Source organism: Propithecus coquereli, unplaced genomic scaffold (genome assembly GCF_000956105.1).
Source record: "Propithecus coquereli isolate 6110/MARCELLA unplaced genomic scaffold, Pcoq_1.0 Scaffold14, whole genome shotgun sequence".
Classification (NCBI taxonomy): domain Eukaryota; kingdom Metazoa; phylum Chordata; class Mammalia; order Primates; family Indriidae; genus Propithecus; species Propithecus coquereli.
Genome location: NW_012138302.1, coordinates 7,259,306 through 7,284,468, shown reverse-complemented (window position 1 = coordinate 7,284,468; position 25,163 = coordinate 7,259,306). Strand labels below are relative to the sequence as shown.

At 38.5% G+C, this 25,163-nt stretch overlaps 1 protein-coding gene across 4 annotated transcripts in view; it reads left to right on the top strand.

Moving 5' to 3' along the window:
• Positions 1-25,163, top strand: part of NFIA (nuclear factor I/A) — a 369,436-nt gene that overhangs the window by 324,883 nt on the left and 19,390 nt on the right. For 2 of the 4 annotated variants that reach the window (XM_012639454.1, XM_012639452.1), the window contains one exon: positions 12,941-13,032. The exons of the other annotated variants lie outside the window; for them this stretch is intronic. In XM_012639454.1, coding sequence (XP_012494908.1) covers positions 12,941-13,032 — 92 coding nt within the window. The remainder of the gene's footprint in view (positions 1-12,940; positions 13,033-25,163) is intronic. 4 annotated transcript variants of the gene reach the window in all.

Sequence of the window (25,163 nt, the reverse complement as noted above, 5' to 3'; positions counted from 1 at the left end):
ACCTAGATTTTAACAGAAACACTCTAAAGGCTTTGTTGGAAATAGATTGCCAGGGGCAAGAATTAAAGCATTAAAGAATTAAAGCAGAGAGACCAGTTAAGAAGGGGTTTCTATCGATAAATAAAATGAATGTCTTCTGCATGCCAGCTGCTATTCTGGGCACAAGGGATAGAAAAGTGAACAAAACAGACAAAATCCCCTGCCCTCTGCATTCTGGTGGGAGGGGACCAACAATAATCAGAATATAGGTAAATTAGTAAGTTAGTGAACAATAAAACAAGTGGGGTTGGTCAGGGCTGGGGCCGGGGGTGAGGGTCACTATCGCAGTCATCCAGATGAGAGAGTCGTTAGTCACCTGCACCAACATGAGGTCAATAGGGGTGGTGAGAAGTAGGTGGGTTCCAGATGTATTTGAAAGGTAGAGCTGACACATTAGATGTGGGTTGAGAAAAAAATGAGAGAAATCAATGAAGACTCCTGAGTTTTTGACCTGAGCAGCTAGAAGTTGGAGTTGCCATCAGCTGAGATGGGAAGACCACAAGGAAGAGCAGTTCTGGGTGAGGGGTGGAGGTCAGAAGTTTGGTTTGACCAGATTATGTTTGAGATGCCTAGTAGACATCCTACCACTGAGACCATTCACAACGACATCCTGCCTATTGCAGCTCTTTGGAGGATACTGGGTTTTTCCATGGGCATCATCTCATTAATTGGGAAGGGACTCCTTTTCAAACATGTAATACAGTGAATGAACAGACCTAGAAGTCCTAAGGATGGCAGCTCAAGCACAGGAGAAATGTTTGGATCTATTCGTTTGGATCTATTCATCATGTTTGGATCTATTCGTACTATGGTAATTAAAAATATACTATTCTTTTTGTTAATTGTGCTATGAGATCCAATTTTTATGTAGTGGTTTGGTACCTAGCTCATACTGTAAAAATGGACTTTTCCAGAAAAGAAAAATGAAGATTGGCATCATAGCCTAGAAATATAGTTGAAACAAAAAGAAAACACTTTTGAATTATGATGGAAGATAAAACATGCATATTTTCCTTTTTAATTAATTAGGAACACAAAAACTCAATTTAAACATGCATAAAAGACTCATAAACACTTTTCTCCATGCCTTTTTTACTATGACTTTTGATTTTTTAAAACTAGAATTCTATTAAAATAGAAGCATGTAATCACAATTTACTTTCATTATTTATTTTTATATCTTCCATGAATCTTGTATATATTCATTATATGAATGAATATGAACTTGTTAACCAAGAACGTAACAATAATCTATGACTGGGATGAAAAATCTCTAGTGTAATAATTAACTTATGTTGCATGCTTTTTGGTTAGCAAAGCTCTTTATACATATACGTGATCTCATTCCATCTTCCCAAGACTCCTGTGAAGTCAGGATTTTATAGACAAGGAAACTGAGATTAGAAAGTGGAGGTTACTTTCCCTAAGATTATACTCCCAGAGTAAGTTGGTAAGGACTCAAACACAGGCTTTCCTGTGCCCTTTCTACACCTCATACTGTAAGGGAACAAATCACAAAACAATGTGACCAGATTTCTGATTCTGGGGAAGCCACAACTGCCTGCCTCTGTCTGAAATTAACAACAATAACAAAGTACAGGCATATTTAAAAATTTTTTATGTATTATCTCATTTCATCCTCACAATAATCCTATGAAGTAAATTTTATGTTACCCTAATTGAGAAAGACAAGACCTAGGGAGAGAAGGTCACTTATTCAAGGTCACTCAGCCAGGTGTAGCACAGTCATATATCATACCCAGGCACCTTGAACCTGGAGTTCATAGGCTTGGCCATAGCATGAGTATCTTTGGTTTAGCCCAAAGCTTCCATTTTTTTGCAGTGAAAACTGTATGGGAGAAACAGAGAGGAAGATGTTAATAGTCTGTTACACTTTAGTATGAATTTGTTTCTTTTCCTGAGAGTATGTCTTAATAGCAGGGAAAGGAAGAGACTAGAAGATTTGGGGGACTGCATTTCTTTATAGTCCACTATTCATTCTTATAGACTATAAGAATGAAAAAAAATGAGTTAGTGGCTTCCTTTCACAAAACATTTTTTCATTTCTGATGCTCAGACTATTCTATTATCCTTTTTTTAAAATTTTTAAATTTTACATTGAATAAAATTCACTATTTGGTATATAGTTCAATGAGTTTTATAACATAATAGATTCTTATAACCCAGCACCACAGACAGGATACAGAACAATTCCAAAGAACTCCCTCATCGTTCCTACCTACTCTGAAGTTAATGTCTAATGTCACTTAGTGCCAGGGCATTTGTTTTGCTTTTCTCTGGTTCCACATTGATTTTAATTCCTCCATCAACACTGCTGCTATCCCCATTATATTTTAATTTTTCATATATATTTAATTTTGAATTGCGGGATTATGAAAGAGACTGAAATACATTTTAGTCTGTGATAATGGTGGCATTTCATATTAGAGTAGGAAAAGGGATTAGTCAATAAAGTGTGTTGGGATAACAGATTAGCAGTCTGGAAAAATAAAATTCCTTACATCACAATAAATTTCAGCTGGAACAAAAAATATAACATAAAAATGTTAAGCCATAAAATACCACAAGAAAATGTAGGGCAAGTTTCTTAATAATATTGGAGGGAAGGAGGCCTTTCTAAATAATAAAAAAAAAACCAGTATCCGTGAAAGGAAAAACTATGCTAAAGTCTCCAAAATTTATGCATGGAAACAAAACACGGTAAACAAAGTCAAAAACAAAAGATAAAGTGGGAAAAAAATTGGCAACACACGTGACAAAGCTAAATTATCTAATATATAAATAGTTTTTAAAAGTCAGTAAGGAAAACCAACAATCCAATAAAAAGAGAAGAAAAGGATAGAAACAGAGGGAAAAAAGGAAAACATTTGAAAGACATCTCACACGAATTAAAACTGGAATGATACTTTTATCTATTAGATTAGCAAAGATCAGAAAGTGTCTTAACACAATATTGGTAATCGTGTGGGGAACAGGCACTCTCCTGTACTATTAGAGGACTGTAAATCAGTTCAACCTCTTCAGAGGACAATTTAGTTTTTTATGTATATAATTTAAATGTATATAATAACTTTTACAACATATAAATATTAAATGTTTATATTTAAATTTTATACATACATAAAATATATAAATTTTGAATGTAAGTCATGCATATAGTTGGACATATGAACAAAACTGTACATAAAGTATTCATTGCAACATTAACTATAATAAAAAATTGGTAATAATCTAAACACCCACAGTGTGAGTGTTCTACATTAGGAACCGTTTAAAAATATAAAGAGACAGGTCTGTGTGATTTCACGGAATAATCTTTGAGCTATGTTAAGTATGTTAAGTCAGCAAAGGAGAGTGCTAAGAAACGTGTATAGAATGCTCCCAGGGGGCGAGGGGACGCATGTACACATTTGACTGTATGTAGAAGGATAGAAACTGCTAATAGTGGTTACCCAGGGAAGAGGACAAGGTTATTGGGGAACAGCTCTTTGGTGCCTTATTCAATGAGAATGAAAGATATCATTAAATCCTCCTTTTATATTAAATATAATTTATTTTTTTTAAAACATTTGTCTAACAATGTAATAATTTTGTTTACACTTCCATCACAACCGTAAACAAAGCCACATACACATAGGAGTATTCAAAAAATCTTTGGCAATTTTTATACATCTAAGCCTTTAGCTATACTATCCAGAACTGTTGGTGTCATAGCCAAAATGTGTGATCTTTCTGGTAGAGAATAATATTCTTCTCCCCTGACAGAGAATGTGGAGTTCAGCGCAAGATTAGCATTTTCATTTGCAGTAGCCATTACTTGGTCACAGGTTCTGCTTTAGGAACCCATTGAATACAAATGTGCATGTACTATCTTGTATCATAATTTGCTATAAATACTTTTTAGAGCATGTTTTATTTTATGTACAGTCTAATTTTTTTGCTACTTAAATCTGCAAAGTGAAAAGAAAAAGAATTATTGAAAGTCAGGCATTTCGATAAGTATTTTTATAAGCATTACCTTAGTTGCATTTGTTATTATAAATCTGCAAAATTGGAGTTGTTAGCTCTTTTTTAAGGAAGATGAAACTGAGCCGAGGTTCCAACCTAGGTCTGTTGGACTCCAAAGCCCAGCGCTTTCTACTCTACAAGGACATGTATTATGTTTACACGTGTAATATCATACAGCTCTCCTTTCTGAAACACTCCATAAAAAACATTTATATTATTTCAAGAATAACACCATCCTGGGTACACTGAATTAGACGAAAAACACAGAAAACAGAGCAGGGAAAAATAGAGTAAGAGATGAGCATTACAAAGAAGTGACAAAAGAGAACATTGGATGAGTCCACTCATTTGGATTATCCTAACCCAGTCATGGATTGTATTAGCCTTAGTTTTTTACTATTTCAGATGACAGATGAGTTTTAAGACTCTCTTTATAAAAGTAATATATGGCATTGTAGGAAATTTGGAAAATATAGAAAAGTATAAAAAAGAAAATTATATTCTCCCATGATCGACTATTAACATTTGGTCTTATTTCCCCATCTTGTTTTCTAGTGCATATGTTTGTGTATATTTGTGTGTATGTATATATATATATACACACACACGGTGATTGTGATCATACTGAATATAATATTCAGTATGCTATTTTCTTCATTAGCATTTTATATCTTTTACTCATAAAAAAGTTAGGAAATATGATTTTGAATAATTTTCACCTATTTTCCTACAAGAGAGCATTAACTTTTGTCCCAACCTATGGAATATACTCAAGTATAGCCTTAGATGTTTATTTTTATTCCCAAGTCTAGTAATTTCCTGAGGATAGATTTCTAGCATTGGAATTACCAATACAGTGTGAACATTCTCCTGGTACACTTTACCAAATTGCTTTTCAGAAAGGTTGTGCCAATTGACGCCCTTGAAAATGGCTTACGTGTCTGACCATAACAGTAACCCTTGAGAGAATTCAGTATTATCTCTTTTAATTGGTGGAAGGCAGATATCCTGGGGGCATAATGCCCCCCAATCAGATTTTAGAATCAATACTCTCTGATTAGATAATTTTAGCATTTTTCTTCAATGGTTTTAATATAAAGCCTGTGGAATTCTGGGGATTTCCATCTTGTTCTAGAAGTCTCTCCATAGGGATCACTCTTGGGACTGTTGCTGTGGTGAGAGTAGCCTGATGGACATTCACAGAGGAGTAAAGCCTTAGGCGAAGGGCTAGGGGAATTGGAGCAAATAATGTTCATTAAGCTGGACTCTTTTATGTAGAGAAGTTCGGGTAGATTAACTGGTTTGCCAAGATCACATTTCTAGTAACAGTAAGAGATTAAATAGATTCAATCCAGGATTTTCTGTTGTTTAAATTCATATTCTATTAACTACATTGCACTGCCTCAAAAAAAATATTATTTGGGATTTTTATGTTCTGTTTGTGTTTATTTTGGTAAACACATATTTTCCATTTTATGTGCATATTTTCATCATTATTGATCGTTATATATGTGTATATACATATATATAATTTTGTAAACTGATCTTCATTTTATTTCATATTATAAACATGTGATATCATTAACTATTATTTTTAAACATTATTAATGGCTGCAGAATATTCCAGTGTATGGATGAAGCATTAACTGATATGTTGGTTCCAATTTGTTGCTCTCATAAGTAATGATGTAGTGAACATCTTGGAGCATAAATCTTTATCTGTATTTTGAGTATTTGTGGAGGATAAATTCCCAGAAGCAGATTTCCAGAGTTACACTGCCTTTTGAGAGGCTGCAGAAGCCTTTCAAGAGGGAGCAATCCGATATATTGATCTAAGTTTCTTTTTTTAGCAAACCCCAGCTGAATCCAGGGTTTATTTCCTCTAGGTATTTAATATAACTTTCACCTGTGCCTACCCGTCTACGTGGTTGCTTCTGATCAATAAATATGTTCTATCAATTGAACAACACACAGCATACACATAAAAATAAATGACAGTCATAGAATTTGGGTTAGCTATCAGAAACAAATTTAAATGAGCTGAAACAAAGCTCTGTTCTTATCCTTTAAAAAACTACTAGGAAAAAAGAATGTTTTAGGCAGTTTAAATAGACTGTATACAGGAAACACACATTATAAAGTGCCTCCTTATTGCACAGATTTTGGTAACATAATGTCAAAGCATCTCCAGTTTAAGGTTGCTCTGATCTTCTTCTCTCTGTGTGCATGTGAATTGTCTTGTCCTTTCTACATGTTTTACCCCAAATTCTGATACAGCTTGAGCCCTTACCTCCCGGAGGATGCTTAATACAAATAGAAATACCAACAGAGCAAAGCCATCTGGACAAGTTGATTCTTTTTGTGTTTTTTGTGAACTATTGGCACATTAGACATGTCATGCAAATTGTTAGCATGCATATTAAGTAACGCTAATATATTAAAGTTAGAATTCATTAGCTTTTCAGAAAGGAAGCTTGTGGGTATGTTGTTCTGTAATAATTTACTAGCGATAAGAAGGCTTTAATTTCATGCCCTGAGGGCTGTGGGTTTTTTGTTGTTGTTGGTAACTTGTTTGTAAAGACAAAAGATTTGCAGAGATAATAGAATGAGGTAACTGACTGTACAGATGTGATCAAAATAATAGAAATTCAGTGTGGTTATATTCTAAACCCCTAGATGAAAACTACAACATCCATTTCATCATGTGGGGATTTCTGAATCTCTGAATAATGGATCGTGTGTAAGCAAAGGCTGTTTATTTTAAAAGGCTTTAAAAGGGCTATGTGTTTCCTTACCTATATAATGATATTAATAATACTAACTCGGGCCCTGTAAACTTGTCAATACCGATTGATTCCTTTGAAGGAGAAAAACTCCAGTATTCTCCAGCATTTGTTTTGTGAGCTTGCAAGAAATAGTGCTGTTCAAATTCCGAAATGAGTTCAATTGTAATGGTTTCACTTAGAAATTAGCCAATCTGTTTTCTAATGGTTTCTGTATTTTTTAAAAGTGAAAGTTTTCTCCCAGGGCTTTTTTCTGTTTTTTTGGTTTTTGTTTTGTTTTTTGAAATAACACGATAACACAGTTACAAGATCCAGGAAACTATCTCAATCAGGTATTTAGTCATCTCGCTGTTTCAGTTTGCAACTGTGAATACACATTCCTTCGCTGTCAGGTGTCACTGCTAAACGTTTAATAAAACTGCAATTCGAATACCCAGGGTTCAGTTTAAGTCTGTGTTCCTGAACTTGTTTTGATTACTTTTGTCTAATAACTAACACATTCTGAACAGGTAGTAGAATCACAATAAGTCTATTTTGAATGAAAGTGAATTTTTGACTAGTCATTTTCTGAGGGAAACCCACACACATGTAAATATGTCTGCGTTTATGAAAACAAGGCTTGAGATAAGAAGGGAAAGGTTTATTGTGTGAGGATGTCTAGTTGTATTAATGGTGTTTAGAACTGAAATTTGGTATCTTTGTTTATTTTATAAGTTATTTCTTCCTCCTAAAAGAAAATAAATTCCACAGGCTTCTTCCCCTCCATTTTGAAACATTCAGGTCTCTGATCCTTAAAATTTTACTTTCCCTTGCCGTCTAGCAAAATGTCATTTGCAAGTTCCCTTTTTCTCCCTTCCCTCAGCAATTGGTGGCTCTATTCCCTGCCTCTGCTCTCCCTTGTGCCACTTCCTCTGTGACCCCAGTGCATTGGAACCTGTCAACCCACACAGCCCATCCCAAAAGCCATCTCTCCTCCTCTGTAAAGCTTTTCCTGTTCCTACTGCCAATGTCACTTTCCTATCCTTTAACACCACACAGAGTTTTATTTATGTTACTTTTAGGCACTCATATTTTCATTTTCTATATGTGTCTCTCCCCATAAGATGCCAACATTTTGAGGATAGCAGTGTGTCCACTCTCCTCTACAATGTTCAGTATGGAGCCCAGCATATAGCAAGTGCTGAAATAAGTATTTTTTGGCAGGAGGAGAATATGAATATATTAAAATATCTTTCTTTGGTGCACTCCAGAGGCTTGACTTGGGAGAGTTTGGGAATAAAGAAAGGGGTGAATGTTTGCTACTTTCACACAATTGGGGTCTTTGATAAAACAAAAGACAAATTTCTCTTCATACTTTGCAGCAGTTTGTAGAACACGCTGCCAGGGTTTAGGGAACTTCATCACGTCCTGTGTCTGGAGGTAAATTCAGAACCTCAAAGCTCACTTGGTCTCTTACCTTATCTTTTCTGCCAAGGTGCCTCACCGTGCTCATTTTCCCCCTAGCCATGGCCAGAGGAGTGGCCATCACTCAGGCAGGTCAGCCTCAGGTGAAACAGGCCACTTGGCCTGCCTCTGGGCACCATGTAGACACATGGAGGGGTCTTTCTTCAAAGAACAGCTCTCCTTACACATTCGCTGTCTTCACAGAAATCTGTCTGATTTTCTTCCTTTTCTGCCTTTTTGTGATTATACATATTTCAGTGGCGCTAAATTTGAACTAAACCTTGAAACTATCTGCCTGCTTTCAAAACAAACAGTATAGACTCATGTTTTCTAGTATGTCAGATTCAGGTGATTTTATTAATATAGTTTAAAGAAACAGTTGGGCCGAGCGTGGTGGCTCACTCCTGTAATCCTAGCACTCTGGAAGGCTGAGGTGGGTGGATCGCTCAAGGTCAGGAGTTCAAGACCAGCCTGAGCAAGGGTGAGACCCCATCTCTACTAAAAATAGAAAGAAATTATCTGGACAACTAAAAATATATATAGAAAAAATTAGCCGGGCATGGTGGCGCATGCCTGTAGTCCCAGCTACTTGGGAGGCTGAGGCAGGAGGATCGCTTGAGCCCAGGAGTTTGAGGTTGCTGTGAGCTAGGCTTATGCCATGGCACTCTAGCCTGGGCAACAGAGTGAAACTCTATCTCAAAAAAAAAAAAAAAAAAAAAGAAACAGTCAACTCACATTGGTACAAATATTTTAATATCTTCTCTAGTCGTATTTTTCCCAAAGACAGGAAATCACTAAGCATCTTCATTCAAAACAGTTTGACCACATTCTTAACACCATGCTCAGGCATAATTGCTAAGTGAAGACTGTTACAGACTCAAAACTAATTCATCTGGAAATGCCATGATTCCTTTATCCAGATATATCCCTTATTCCTTCCTTCCTATTCAGAAAAAGAAAAAAAGAAACTGACACCCACCCTAGGAACAACAAAAACTAGAATTCTGTTTGGCTAGCAGGCAGTCAGCTACATCCTTTTCTGAGGACACAGAGGCTACTGAGTCGTCCCAAGGACACCTGCAGCATTGTAAAGAGCAGTGCTGATGGGGGATCTCCCTACTCTCCCTCTCCACCCCACAATGCCCCTAGACATAGATTCCAGCATCCTCAGAGGCTCTGTAAAACTATTGTTTATAAAGAGAGAACTGTTCTTGAACCATTCCCCCTACTGATCTTACAGAAGCAAGATTTGCGTTGCCTAAGTGAAGGATTATAGAATTAACGATGCATATAACGTGGGGGTGACACAGAAGAATGTGTTTCTGGATATGGGATCAAATTCTGGTTTGGGATTTTGATACTTACTGCCATGGTGAAGGCCACACTAAGATGCTTGGATAATGGGAAGAAATACATTAGAGAGAGGAAAAATATAGTCAGATTAGTGCAAATAAGAATTGGTAGAAGCTCCTTGTAGGAATGTTCTTCCATAACATTGGAAAAATGGTCCATAGTGATATTGCTAACATAGGTAAAATGGCTGCTAACAGCAAACACTTTCTATTTCAGAAGCAGACTAATAATCAATAATTTTATTTCTAATACTCATGTTTACCATAAGGCTTTTTACAATGAGATTATATAGCCAAATTGATTTCACTGTTGAATTTATCAAAAAGTCATCAAACACCCCTGAATCTCCCCTCTGGAATTCTCAAAAAGGTCTACAATAATCTCTCCAGAAAACTACTTCCTGGATTTCATGATTTCCCATAGCTCTTCCTACAGCATTTGATTATTGCTGTTGTAAATAAGGCAAGAATTATAATTAAGAAAGATATGAATGTGATGTAATATCATAGTAAACATGGTTATTTATAATTAATTACCACATTGCCCCTTTACCTGATTTTATATTCATGTTGAAAGCTCTTAACTGTGCATGTATGATTGATTCACGATGGTATATGTGGTTGTTTTAATAAAAAGTTTCAGTTGAGGTTTTGTTCAACAGTATAACTCACTTATTCCACTGTTTCTTTGGGAAAATCAAATTCAATTTGTGTCATTCTTCATTTCTGGAAGTACATCCTGTTTTAGGTGATTATCCTACTATAATAATGGAGTATGAGTCAGAATTTCTTTCTTCCTTCCCTTCTTTTTCCTGTGTCCTTGACTTTTCCCAGAAGCTCACTTTCTATAGAATAAATTTCCCTAGGCACCATTTGTCCCATTCTATGACTTGGGTACTCAAAGATTCCCAGACTTTTGTAGTTGTAATATATTTTTTTAAATGCAAACACACTACCACCTCTCTCACCATTGTTCTCTTTTTTAAAACCAGAATAAACCTTGGAAAAGTTTTAGTAGCTCTTGAGAGCATTAAAGGCTTTTTGGGATATTCTGAAAGTAAGATTGCAAATTTTATCCCATGACTGAAAAAAAGAAAATATCCTTTTATTAGCCTTATAGTAATTTGGAGTAGCTAAGTTATTTGTATGCTAAACCTTCTTCAAAATGGCAAAATTTAGGTCAAGCAAAAACAGATAATGCAGTGTAATAGAAATACTTTTCCCGATGAAGTAAGTTTGCTCTAGTCAACGGAGAGCTATCGTCACAAAAAACGTTCTCCCAAAATGGCTCGTATGCTCGGATCAGTTAGCATGCCTATTTATGATGTCACCAGTATGGTCAAAATGTCGTAGGAAGTCCTGCTATGTGTCTGTGATGAGCAGCAGGCCAGTGCACACTGTTCTACCTGGACCATCAAACCATGGACTCACACCGCATTGTCTGTTGTCACTCAGCCTCTGGACCTTAACATACCTTCATTCCTTTTTGTTTCTTCTCACCCTACCCTACCTATTTATGTGTGAAAGAACACTTTTCTCCCTAACCGCTAACAGGTTCAACAGGTTAATTCACCTACTACCTTCCTCTCATCTCTTCACATCCTTTTTGTACACTACCAGGTAATTATACTCCAGCATTTTCAATATATAACTTTATGTTGGTATTTCTTAAAGCTAGCAAAGTAAAGGCATAGGCTGAATGAAACAACTAATAGTGAATGTTTTACTGAGCTTTTTAAAAAAAAATCAGTTTTCACCATATCAATGAGTGGGAGGTACACATAGAATGGCTAAATACAGAGGTTGTTCTCAAATCTGTTCAGACATAGGATAAGCCAGGGGTGAAATGAGTAGATTCACGTTATTAGATGGTACAATACATCATATTGACTTGGATCATTTTAGATAAAGTCATTACTGGATAAATCCTCCTACAACAAATACAATTACAATAAAAAGTTTCCTATTTAAAACACATCAGAGACCCTCATGCTCATCTTTGTTCAGTGCTGGTTTCACACGGCCACATCCACATGCACGTGACCGTCACAGATCTGTTTGGGTGGCTTAGCTCTTACCGAAGACAACCAACAGGACTTGGGCCAGATGGTGGAAATTTTATCTCTAGATGTGTTTAACAAGGGAAGCAAAAAGTATGAGCAGTTTTCTGTAAAACAGAAAATCAAAGGAAGAGGAACAGATGATGTCAATAAGGAAAAAAAATCTGGCAGGATTTATATAGTTCCCTCAATTAATATGTTTTTAAAAATTGGAAATCCCTTTTGTCTTTTAGACAGTGTATGTCTAGAGTTAGTTCGAAAAACTTAGGCCTTTTATAATTGTTAAGAAATTTGACATTATTTTAAGCAATAATCTAAAGATTCTAGTACAAAGAGAGAATATGAATAAATCCTTGGAGTTTGAGGTAAAGAAGTGAATTGCAGGATGCCAAAAAAACAGAATGTACATTTGGATTTGTGAGCCAACGAAACACCAAAGCCACTGAATTTTTCCTCACTAAAGTAGAGTGAAGTTCTTAAATACAAACAGAAAAACTGACAACAAAATTTCCATGTGCTGCGAAAAGGATAGTAAGCCTAAGTGTGGGACCTGTGATATCTTGGTTTACACAGGGTCTTAATAGTTTGTGTCTGAACAGAAAGGTTCTAGAATGGGGAGATGACAAATGTGAATATTTTAAGCATATTTTGTTCATCATAAATATTCTAGACACTCTACAGGGCCTACAAAGACAGCTTGTCCTAAACAGTTTTCCACCTTCTTCCTGGAGAACCCAGTAATTCCTTCTATAAAGACTGTTCGCTCTCTAGGTACAGAGGCACAGGATCGTTCCATGATTTTTAGGAGTGTAACAATGTGCAAAGCAAGGTTGTAAAATGAACTGCTTTCTTCCCCTTCCTACCTGATTTCTGTCTTCCTGTGCTTTAGTCTAAAGACTAGGATATCTCTTTCTGACCCCAGAGCTCATGTTTAACCCAGAAAGTATACTTTGCAAATGTCCTGCATGTTCTAATTTGTATGATGGAAAGAGAAAATAGCTCGTCTGAGCACTGATTTGACATTGTTTTATCCCTACAGTCTTTGGAAGCCAATCTCATGCCCTTCTCTTGACTGTCTAAAATGCCCTTGCTAGCCAGACCCCTTTGCTAGCTACAGTGTTTGCACATTTCCCTGTTAATCAGCTGCATAGGCTCGGAGACTGTGTGTTTTGGTGTTGTTTGTGTGTGCAATCTCGTGCCGCTTCCTGAACGCATGTGTCCCTTCCCTTCACAGCCTACTCGACACCCAGCACCTCCCCCGCAAACCGATTCGTCAGTGTTGGACCACGGGATCCAAGCTTTGTAAATATCCCTCAACAGACACAGGTGGGCCGCTCTCATCTTTTCTGTATGTGGTGCAGCTTGTATTATTCATCGGGTGCATTTTAACTTGTCTTTTGGCACAAAAGGCCGCGTTTCCCAGCCCCTGTCCAGTCCCCTTTCCTCCTGACCTCACCAGCCACACTCTCATGTGTTCTCAGAAATCATAGAAAACGTTGTCTGCAATTTTTGCTTCTTGTACTAAGGGGTAGAAGAAAGGGGGCTTCTGTGCTGGAACTGCTTTTCCTATGGCAAGAAAAGTTTCCCACTGTTAGACGATAGTGTGTGTTCCCTCTTCTAGGAATTCATGCCCCTTTAAGTGCAAGCAGACAGAAGCAGGGCCCCTACAGAAGCTGGAAAGTAGTATCTGGTGGCCGGCGACATCAGACTATATGCTGGGAATGGGGTGACCAGCCACTCCTCTGTGTTTGTTATAGAGTCCCCACGAACCTGGCAAGCTTTCTTAAAGAAAGAGAGAAAAAAAGGGTTTATGTGCCCTCTTAAGTTGCTAGTATTTGTCCAGAAATAGGAAGTGTTTGTTAATGGTTACTGCTGCCCCTGGGAAGGAAGATGCAGTGGGTGGGAGGGGTGTGTGTGAATATAATGTCATATTTGAGGTAGGTGATTGAGAGAAGAGGAATGTCAGGACATCTAGAGCTTGTCTGTCCATAGACAGTTGTGTTTTGTGCTAGTCTAAGTCAAGAAGAAACCTCTTTGAAAAGTTTTGGAATGGCCACTGTACATTGAAAAACAATGAAAGACTTTTGAGTTCAAAGGGAGTATGTGTAGAGGTATTTAGAGGTTTGTGAAATAGAATTAGATTCAAGTTTTGAAAGAAACTACTCTCTGATTTCCTAATTAGAACATGACCATATTTTACCATAATTGACATAAGGAAAGTATTTTCTCTGTAAGGTTCTTAGCATGATGTTTGAAAAAATTCTCTGAGCAATTTTGTGCATATGCCTAGGTGTGTAATCTCCAGATGCCTGATTTGTAACTATTCATCTCTGTTTGTAAAACTGTGGCCAGGTGCTTATGAATGGGATGGATTTGTCTTCCTGGGTCCATTTGCTCCCTCTGTGAAGGGCTTTAGTTTATTGCTGTGTCGACAGCACAGGTTAAACTGCATTGCATCCGAAGCCTTCCTTACACTGAAGCAGGGTCACAGAAAGTACAGCATAGCATCAGTGGAGGAGGCAGCTGGGAGGAGAGGGGGAGTGGTAGGGGGAGGAAGCAGGTTAACTCTTGAATTTCCCACCTCTGCTGTTTCTTCATAACCTGGCTTGCACCTGGGGTCTGGGATTAAAATCTCCTATTCAGTACCTCCTATAAAATTCTTCCAGATATTTGCTTATCTCCTCATACCTTCAAATGTTCAAATACTTTCCTGGTGAATTTGAAGTTGCATAATTACCTTAAAAGCATTAAAGTAGAAGAATATGATTTAATTTCGTACATTTGGCTTAAGTGTTCAAGCACAATGAGAGGGGAGAACTGGGGACTGTGCCTCTATATCGGACGATTGCTTTCCCCAAGCACTCATGTGCTCAAGTTGCTTCTTTAAGAACCTTAACTGTGCAGCTTTGAAATGTCCTGTTTGTATTTTACATAGTATTTTTATATAAGCTGTGATTCATGGCACCGAAATTGTGTCCTGTGTTCCATTTGATTTATTTCTCTGTAATCAAAATGTATTGTATTCCAATATGGCTTTGTCACACAGATGCCTTATTTAACCCAGAAACTGAGTCTTCATGCTGCTGACCACAAAAATTCAATTCTTAAAAATCCAGATTTTCCACGCATCTGGACAAATGATGTCATGTAGACCCAATATTGGCATCTGGAACCGAATTTTTTTGGTTTCCGTTAAATATTTGGCATCATGGGGACAACAGCTTAAATGTTTCTTGCCACAGTGGCACCTGCCACTTTTGGCTTGAGGAAAGCCATTCCCAATTGTCTTATGAGAAACTGTGCTAATAGAGTTGTCATTTTTTCCCCCAAAGGAAAAAAAAAGATATCCTGAAATGTAAAAATTATAGCTCTAAATATTTAATTTTAAAGTGTATGTATTAACTCTTTCTTTAAAAAAGGAACTACTTTGTGGAACCATTTAAAGTCTTAAATATATATAGACATGGATAAGAAAAAATAGAGCTTAAAAAATACATTAGTTCAGAGCAGGAATTTTTAAAAACATAATTTGTACATGGTCTGCAGATGAGTGATTTCCTAGGCAAAGTTGCATTTTTCTGTATTGGTACCTTTGTTATAAGGCATGAAATTTATATAAATTGAATTATAGGAAAAGTTTTCTGGGAAAACAAAATTTTGCTTTCTACCTGTGAAGAAATAAAAGTTGAAAAGTCACCCAAGCAGATACTTAAGCTTTTTAAATACAAAAGCAGTATCTTGCACATAAATCCATAAACAAATGCAAAATAAAATGGCCTTCCTTTCTACCAAAGACCATTTTCCAATGGAAATCTCTTAAGATGCCTGAACACCATCCTATAGAAAACAAAATAGATATGGTCTCGATTTTTTCTAGCAATTAGAAATTGAACTAATGCATAGAAGTTATAAGTAGGCAGCTTTTGGCTTATCATAAGTCTTTTTTTAAGAAAAAGAGTCATTTGATTGTATGAAGCCTCTATTGAGTATTTCCTATATACTAAGTACATTAGGTATGTTATCCAGCTGATCTTTACAGCCACCCAATAGGATAGATCTCCAAAATGGAAGCTGAGACCTAAGGAGACTGGTGATTTTCCCGAGGCCATATAAAAATAAGGAGTGGAGCAAGAAATTGCACCCAGTTCTGTCTGACTCCTAGGCCAGTGCTCTCTAACCAGCATGCAGTACTGCCTCATGAGCTGGTAAGCACTTTTCTCTGGAGATATTCAGAGACTGATGCTCAGTTCTCAGGAGTACTACCGGTGTATTCCCTGCTTTTATCCCTGACACTGTATTAAAATCTAATCATTAGTATATACCCAAACGAATTGAAAGCAAGGTCACAAAGAGATAGTTGTATATTCATGTTTGTAGCAGCATTCTCCACAATAGCCAAAAGATGGAAGCAACCCAGGGTCCACTGACAGATGAATGGATAAACAAAATGTGAAATAATGGAATATTATTCATCCTTAAAAAGGAAGAAAATTCTGACATATGCCACAACATGGATGAATCTTGAAGGTATTATGCTAAGTGAAATAAGCCAGTCACAACAAAATAAAAACTATATAATTCTACTTGCATGAGGTACCTAAAGTAGTCAAATTCATAGAAACCGAAGGTAGAATGGTGGTTGCCAGGGGCTTGGGGGGAGGGTGGAATGGGGAGTTGGCATTTAATGGGTATAGAGTTCAGTTTTGCTAGATGAAAAGAATTCTGGAGATGGATGGTGGTAATGGTTGCACAACAATGTAAATGTATTGAATACCACTGAACCGTACATTTAAAAATGATTAAGATAGTAAATTTTGTGCTACGTGTATTTCACCAAAATTTTTAAAATATAATCATTTAATAAGCTCTAAAGGCCCTTTCGCCTCCAAGAGTCTAAAATTCTGTAAAAGTAGACTGCTTATGGACAAAATCCACTGTAATTGTGTGCTGACTGGTGAGAAAAGCACTAATTCTCATGCCTAGCACATAGTGGGTACTCTGTACACATTGATTGAATCTAAGTGATTCAAAAGGAAGCTTAAAAATGATGACTTTTTCTTATTACATTCATGATACATGTTAATTGTGGAAAATACAGATGAGAAAAATAATAAAAATCACTTGTAGTCCTACTGTTAACATTTCTATATAAATCCATCCAGACCATTTCTATGCATATAAATATATTGCAAAAAATGAGATCATATTATATACACTGTTTGGTAGCCTGCTGTTCTTCCCCTTAACAATATATTACGGCCTTCTTTCCATGTAAATTGGAAAAATTGAATATTGGCTTTTATTGCACCTATTCATCATCTGTAATGATTGGTGGGGAAAGATAACATGGATAATTGAAAGCCATTTTTCCTCCTCTTTCCCTTCTAGTCTACTTTTTTCTCCAGAGAATTCCTCCCTTCACCAAGGCAGAATTGCCTTCTCTTTAGCCGTGCCTGGAGCTAGTTTTCTTTAAAACTGCCTTCCAATTGCACTGTATATCTCATCCTCGCTTTCGGCTTTGTTCAGACATTGCTGCTGAGTTTTCTGTCCCATTCTTCTGCCTCGCTTGTCTGCTACCTTTGCTGCTATCATTTGCCTCTAATTTCCTCCTCTTTCTCCATATTGTAACTGATGATTAACATGAGAGGTGGCCATCTCCCTACAGCCCTGAGAACACCCATCTATTCCGGGAAACTATGACCACTCGTTCCACCCTGAATCTCTTATTTTTCAATATTATCCCATGACAGCTGATATTAACATATAGAAAAGCCTCTGGGGTATAGTGTATTTACTTAACTTTAAACACTATTAATGTGCCCTGCACGCCCACCAAATGATATAATGTAATAGGGAACATGCCATTGTCTCCAACAGCAGAACACCAATGGCCACTTCAGTTGCATCCCATAGCTTAATCTGAGCCCTGAAAACAAGAGCCATTAAGAGGAGGCATTTATTTAAAGAAAAATGTTAATATTTCATCATCAGGTAATAAATAGAAATATAAATTCCCACACAGGAGGATTGAGCAAAGGACTCATTTTGATTCAGGTTGTAGTTTAATCAAAAGGTTTAAAAAAAATGCTTAACCTGCAGAACTCCAATGAGGACTAATTCTTTAAAATGAAAAATGAGCACAAACAATATTAAAAACAGACATTTCCTCCCTACCACCCAAATCTATCACTGTTCTGGATCAACAGAATTGTGGTATCTGAAATGCTATTTAAAACCAAATTACAATTTGGGCTATTAGAAGAATCGCTTGGTATGGCATGGGTCTGATTTGTTGACAAAAAGGCACAGGTGCTGTAACCTTTGCTTAATAAATCATTTAGCTGCCTGACTTGCAAGCAGTGTGATTGCCTTTGCCTCATAAAATTTACAAATGCATGCACAAGCCACACAGTTCACTGTGCTGGGAGCCAGCTGATCTGGAGAGGTCCCTGCATAGCTAAATTATGGGCATGGCACTCATTGTCTGCCTTGGGCGGGGGTGCACAAGGAACGTGGGAGAGCATTTTGATCTGTTGCCATTCTGTGTGTCATATTCCTGAATCTCTACCTAAGAAACCAAAGCTTAGGCAATCTGCAAAACTCTTCATAAGTTCCCTTCTTCAATCATTTAATGTTTGCTTAATTGCTTAATATAGCCTTAACATCTACAAAATGCAGGGAATGACAACTCTCCTCAAGTTGTTCAAAGTCTAGAAGAGGAAACGTGAAGAAATAATAGTACTGATGACAACAGCATTAATAGTGCAGTGCAATACCAGTACCATAAGGATTTGCATAAGAGGCTTTAAGAGCACAGAGTTGAGGATAAGAATTTTCCAAAGAGTAGAAAGGGCAGAAAAGTCTAGATAGTTTTTCTGTCCATGTCTAACTTTGGTCTGATGATATGGTTATTGTACATTATACCTTTGTGCCAATCAGATAAAATTTTAGCCTATCCTAATAAGAGAGATATGTTCAGTTCTGTCTTCTCTGGACCAAGCAGATAAAATTAGAATCCTTTCCTGCTGCAGGCAGATCAGCCAGTAACGCCTTCACCCCTCATTTCCAAGAAATGCCTCCTCCTGGTGTAACGTCTTTACCCACCACACCTGGCTCACTTGAGATTGCATTTCGGGTCAGGCGCGCAGTGGCTCACACCTGTAATCCTAGCACTGGGGGAGGCGGAGGCAGGAGGATCGCTTGAGCTCAGGAGTCCGAGACCAGCCTGAGCAAGAGCAAGACCCCCGTCTGTACTAATAAAAAAGAAAAAAGAAAGAGATTGCATTTCAATTAGCTGAAGCCTACCCTGACAGAAGCTGCCTGCTTGTAGAAGGTTAGGTACCACACAGAATTTCACGGAGCAGCTGGAGAGTTACAAAGGCAAGAAACTTAGATTTCCTTAGAGAAATAAAATGTATCTCCCTGCCCCCAACCCCCGCACCCCACCTAGTTAGAATTGGATTTGAGCCTTTCAGTATGAAGCCCACACAGCTGAAAACTCCCATGGTTGAAGAGAAATGGCAGATAAAATTCCATTTTCTGCTGTCTTTTGAGAAAAGTTAAAAGTCTTACTGGCCAAATTAGTATTGTGTAGCACCCACACATGCTAGGTTCTGTGCCTACACTCAATACAATACTCCAGAGCCCTCTGAGGTGTTATTATCCCCATTTCACAGCTGAGAAAACTGAAGTTTCAGAAGAGTAAACTTGGACCAGTCCATCTTCAAAACTCTTCTTTCTCCCAAATACCATCCACATCCCGAATTGTTTATAGTGAAAGATTACTGACCATTTTCTCTTTAAGATGGTCTAAGATTGACCCATACTCGCACATCATGGAATCAGAAGCCTTGAAAGTGGGCCCAGTGCTCCCTGGGTCCAGTGGGACTGTGCTGAACTTGGTTCTTCTGAAGACCTGCCCCAGTTTCCTATTAGTTCATGTGTCTGTAAAACTAAGACTGAACTCATTCTCTCATCCTGCCTGGGAAGAAGACCTTTACTAATGATATTAGCCTGCATCTGTGAGAACAGCTACCCTCTGTCTGGAGACCAGATAGCAGAGCAGCTAAAATCACTGCCTTTATTTTCAGATCTTGGTTGAAGCTTTATTCTGTCACTTAGAAGAAGTATGTGTGTTTTATTTGATTTTTGTTGTTGGTTTCTTTTTTCTTTCTTTCTTTTTCTTGATAATTCAATTTTTCTAGCCCTATTTTTTTTACCGTAAAATAGTGAGAGTTATATACATACACATACACTCCCCATATGATTGTTTTGAGTTTTAAATTCTGTTAGTGTAGAAATTAAGTGTTTAAGATCTCATTAAACACCCAACGAATGATAGCTGTCATTATTTGGTTGAAAACTAAACTCTTATTTTCTGGATTACAAAGTATTTTCTCATTTGATTTTTGGAGTAACCTTTTGAAGTAAGCAGAGCTATCATTATTATTATTATCCCCATTATAGAGACAAAAGATTAAGGTTTCAAAAAGGGAAGTGACTTTCCTAGAACCACATAGCTAGGAGACAGTGGAGCCAGGACAATGACCCACTTCTGATTCCATTTGTCCTGTCATGGAAGGACTTGTGTGAGCCTTTCAGCATGTGCTACTCTGTGGGCAGAACCTACTTGCCAAAAGCTCCGTCTAAAGTGACCATCTAGCAAAGTAGGATGCACACACCCCCAAAATCATAACCCTATGGATTTCACTGAGCGTCAGTTCTGAAAGTGCCCCAAAAACCTGATTAAACTGGGCACATCTATTCTTCAGCAGCCTGAGTGCACCATTTCTCCCCTTAAGCTAAACTGTGCCCCTAGGAAGAGGAGACATTCGAAGGGGAAAGACTATCTCTGAGAGTAGTGCAGACTGGCAGGAAGTGAATGTACCCCTCAGGACTACAGGGAAAGGAGGTACCTAAGCCAACGTGGTGCCTGGTCACTTTTTCTCTTCTGTTCTCAGCTCCAGTAGCAGGTGTTGGATAGTAAGCAACACCTCGCAGAGAAGAGTTACTCATGCAATCTGCTCCCCCTCCCTCCACACTGCTGTGGGGAGGAGTGAATCCTCCCAGCTTCCCCATCTCCCACACCAACCTGCAAATTCTTGACACATTCTCTTCACATACACTTGGCGGCTGACTCACTGACAGGCTATGAGACACTCTTAAAATAAATTTTTCAATAAACAGAGTCTTTGTCTTTCAAGTTTTAATTTGGCAGCACGTTTTAGACATCCTAGGCCACAAACTTCACTTCTGGGCAAAGTTAGAGCCCTCATTTCTAGATACTGGTCTCCTTTTCTCTCTCAGTTCTTATTCTTCAGAAATTCTGTCACCTTTAAAACATATGTTTGGGTTTTGTTTTAGCCCTTTTGTTTGAGTTTTGCTTTGCTCCAAAAAGATTTGGGGAAGCTTCTTAGTTGAAGTGAACTTTTGATTGTTGTAAGAATTAAGGTGCCTGCCATGGTATCTGGGACATGATAGGTGCTCAGTACATATTGCTTCTTTTCTTGCTTCCTTTTTTTTCCCCCCAGTATTAAAATGAGAAAGGTGGCAATGGAGAAGGGGAAGCTAAGAGAGAGATTTCACAGGATATTTTAGAATTTCATGAAGGAAGAAGGGAAAAGACTAAAAATCTGGTATCCATTAAATTAGCCCTTGGGATTGTGGGAAAAGGGGATAGAAAACGAAGTGGGGGGAAAGGTTGAAAAAAGAAGCTGTGAGTTGGTGTGGAGAACTGACAGGAGCCAGATCACAGTGTGATGATAGCCTTGCAGAGAAGTCAGAAAACCACAGTGTCAACTGCAGAAATACCATCGAAATGTTAGCCCTTAGATGGGCCTTGATAATGATGTATCTGATCGGTGGAAGTTCCAGGGTACTAAGGAAAATATAGTTGGTACTTGGGGGGCTGACTTCTTTGGGGGAACAAGAGAAAATAGACCTGTTTTCACAGCCTGGGTGTGCCATTTGTCTGTCTGATCTTGGATATGTTACACATTAAGATTTAGTTTCCTCATGTATGAAATGAAGGCAATAATAGTACCTACCTCCTAGAAGAAAACCCAATTAAGTTTTCTTAATCTGGTTTAAGCCAGTCAGGGTTATTTTTCTCACATAACAAGAAATCTGTAAGCAAGTGATTGTTGGCATTATTTCAGCTGCTACATGATGCCAGCAGGAGCCTAAGCTCTTTCTAACATGCTGCTCTACCATCCTTCCCATGGTGCCTTTTCATCCTCATGCTTGGTGCCTCTGATTGTAAAATGGCTGCTGCAGCTCCAGACATCATACCCATATCATACTCCAGGAGTCTTCTAATATCAGGGAAAAGGCCCTGCCATACTTCTCCCTGAACCCTGCTAGAAAATTTCTACTTAGGTCCCACTGTGGCTAAAACTGGGTCACATATTACTCTTTAGCTACAAAGGATGCTGAGAAAGCCAGCCAGCATAGGATTATCTTGATTGGCTCAAATCATGATCCATACCCAGGACAGGTCACATTTGCTCGCTAAACAAAATTGCCCAAGGAAGGAAGGGCAATAGATAGTGGTTAGGCTGTTAACAGTAGATGTCATACTCCTTTTTCCCATTCCCTGATAAGTTTCGTGCACTTTTCAACTCCTGTAGTTGCACTCCCTTCTCTCTTAATGCTTGTCTTCTTACTGTGCCTTTCTTCCACATACTCCCTGTGTGTCCAGGAGACATATAGGCTGTGTGTATATGAATGTGTATTGATCATCTCTTTTCAGCCTTCTGTTTGAGGTCTAGGATTTGGGCAGAAGTGCTAGAGTTTTGTGCAGACCAGCTCCCACGGGACTGGGCCAACCTTCCCTGGGTAAACTCGGACTCTGAAAAGGCCAATTTGGAGGACACGTGCCTTTGTGATTGCAGAGGAACTCTGTGAAACAGTGCCCCCTGTGTGCCCTCCCAGGGGCTTATCAAAGAGTCAGCAACAGGTTCTGGGTTTCTCTTTTATGACTTGGAACCAGATGCTTCCTTTGCAAAAGAAAAGAGCCTGGTTTTGCTGAGCTTGAGTCAACAGAGTTCAGAGAACAGGAAAGTGAGTTGATTGGCCCTGCTGCCTGAACTCTGAGGACAGAACGCAATACAGGTGGTGTTCTCACTTTCCACAAAGCCCTTGCACGTGAAAATCCCATGCCTGAGATATGTGCGTCACCAAAAGTTTCTGCGCTCTAAACAATGACTGGTCACATGAGGAAAGGATTCAGTATCAGGGTTCCTTTCAGACACAGGCTTTCCCAGGGCTTCTGATGAGTCGCAGACTTTGAAGGTTCCACTGACACACTCTGTTGTCTAATGTGAAATTCATTGAAGATCTCATGTGAGTTCTCAATGAATCTTCCTGTCCACTTTTCTCACCCCCATCTTTTTACCTTCCTGTTTGTTTATTGAGGATTTAGGCACATTCTTTCATTGGTGCTTTCTTTTTGGGGGATATAGCCTTTCGGTGGAGTCTGTTCATTGAATTACATTCCACAGCACACACCTCCCCAAAATATTTGCATGAGAATTTTTCCTGAGGCTTCACTTTGCTTACTTTACAGCAGAGATGAAATAACTTAGCACTTCTAATTGGCTTTTTACTTTACAAATGCTTTACACATTAACTAATGAATCACATGAGCTTGTGATAAGCTGGATCCCTGTGTTGGAGCAGGGACACTGGGGAAGGACAGGCTGTCCTAGCCCTGTGTTCCTCACTCTCACACCCTCCTTCCCTCCTTGCCTGGAGCCTGAATGTGTCAGGATAATGGGGATGCAGCCCAGGCACAGCTGTGACCTTGGGCCCTCCCGGCACTGCCTTAATGATGTATAAGTACCCAGTGCTGCCCTCCAAGGCTAGGATATGATGCATATCGCCCTGTTGCCTTGAATAGTTGAGGGAGATTTAAGGACAGCCCTGATGACATACAGTTTCTGCCCCTCGCAAGCATAATCCCCCCATCCTGGCCATGTGTCTGTGTGTATATGGGGAGGGCGTGGTACTGGAGGGATGGGAGGGCAGTACAATAGACAGGTCCATCAGGAAACTTGACCTTAGCAGGGACCTGTGCATTGCGGTACAGTTGAAGAAACACTGACTAGGAGTCAAAATACCTGGATTCCTAGCTCATCGATCCCACTTGCCAGCTATGGGATTGATTTTAGGGAGGGGAAAGAGCCAGAATTGATTGAACACCTGCTATGTTCCTTGCACCATACTAAGCTGGAAGGGTGGCTACACATATATAATCCAAACTCTGCCATAACATTGCTCACAGACTTCTAGGGAGAAGAGTAAACAAATTCCACTAAAGAGTGATAAGTGAAACAATTGAAATATGTATCTTTTATAAGAAGAGTAGGCAATTAACTCCGGTGAGAAGCACAGAGATCATAGAAGATATGCAAGAGGAGAAGACACATGAGCTGGTTTGGAAGGAGAAAGCCATACTTGGAGAGAAGGCTCCATTCCAGGCAGGGGGGACAGCACATGCAAAGGAACAGTGGTGTGTGTTTGGACAACTCTGTTCTGTCTGGTACATCTGTCACTATAAAGTAAATGGCAGACAATGTTGAGAATGAGGCTGGGAGGTTAGACTACGGTCCAGTCATGAATAAATGCATGCCTTTATCCAGTGGTCAGGCACTTGGACTTGATTCTATGGGAGATGGGAAGCGGGTGACAGCCACAGTGGGATCTCAATTTGTGAAAAAACCTCAACCTCACTTGGTTTAATACCCATTAGGTACAGGATTTTACCAGCAGTAGTAAAATTAAGACCTATGGTCATGAGGTACCCTCCTCTCCTGGACAGTATGATAGAGTGGAAAAAATACAAGCTTTGGAGCCAGAGAATCCTGAGTTTGATTTATCTCAGCATGTGACCTTGGGGTAATTTTTAGCCTTTTTGACCCTGAGATGTCACATTTATAAAAGTATAAATTAATTCCTGCATTCCACTTAGAGTGTTAGAAAGACTCAGTCTGGTTAGGATAAAAGCCCCCAGCATCCTGCCCTGGCACCTGGAAAGCCAATGTTTGCCGCTGCTTCCACACCCCCTAGGATCGAACCTCTGTAAGCGTTGACGTTAAGGCAGGGTGCATCTCATTTATCTTTAGGACAAGGGACCTGTGATTGTGAAGAAGAAACGTAGAAATATTAATATGGAAAGAACCCCAGAGATAATCCAGTAATTTTCTCCCTGAACTGAGTCTCTTCTCACCCCATCCTCCCACGCCCGTTTTCCATAAGTTGTGCCATTAATTCTCTCATTAGCCAGTAGAATGATATTTATTTATTAAGAACATACCTAGCATACTCCCAAGGAGCAAGCGAAAGCTCAGCTAACAGCAGCCATTTCTGATTGTAAAGAAAAATACACTGAGGAATTCATACGGAGAGTCTCTATGTATCTTATAATTCCATATTAAAAAACAATTAAACTTTGTGCT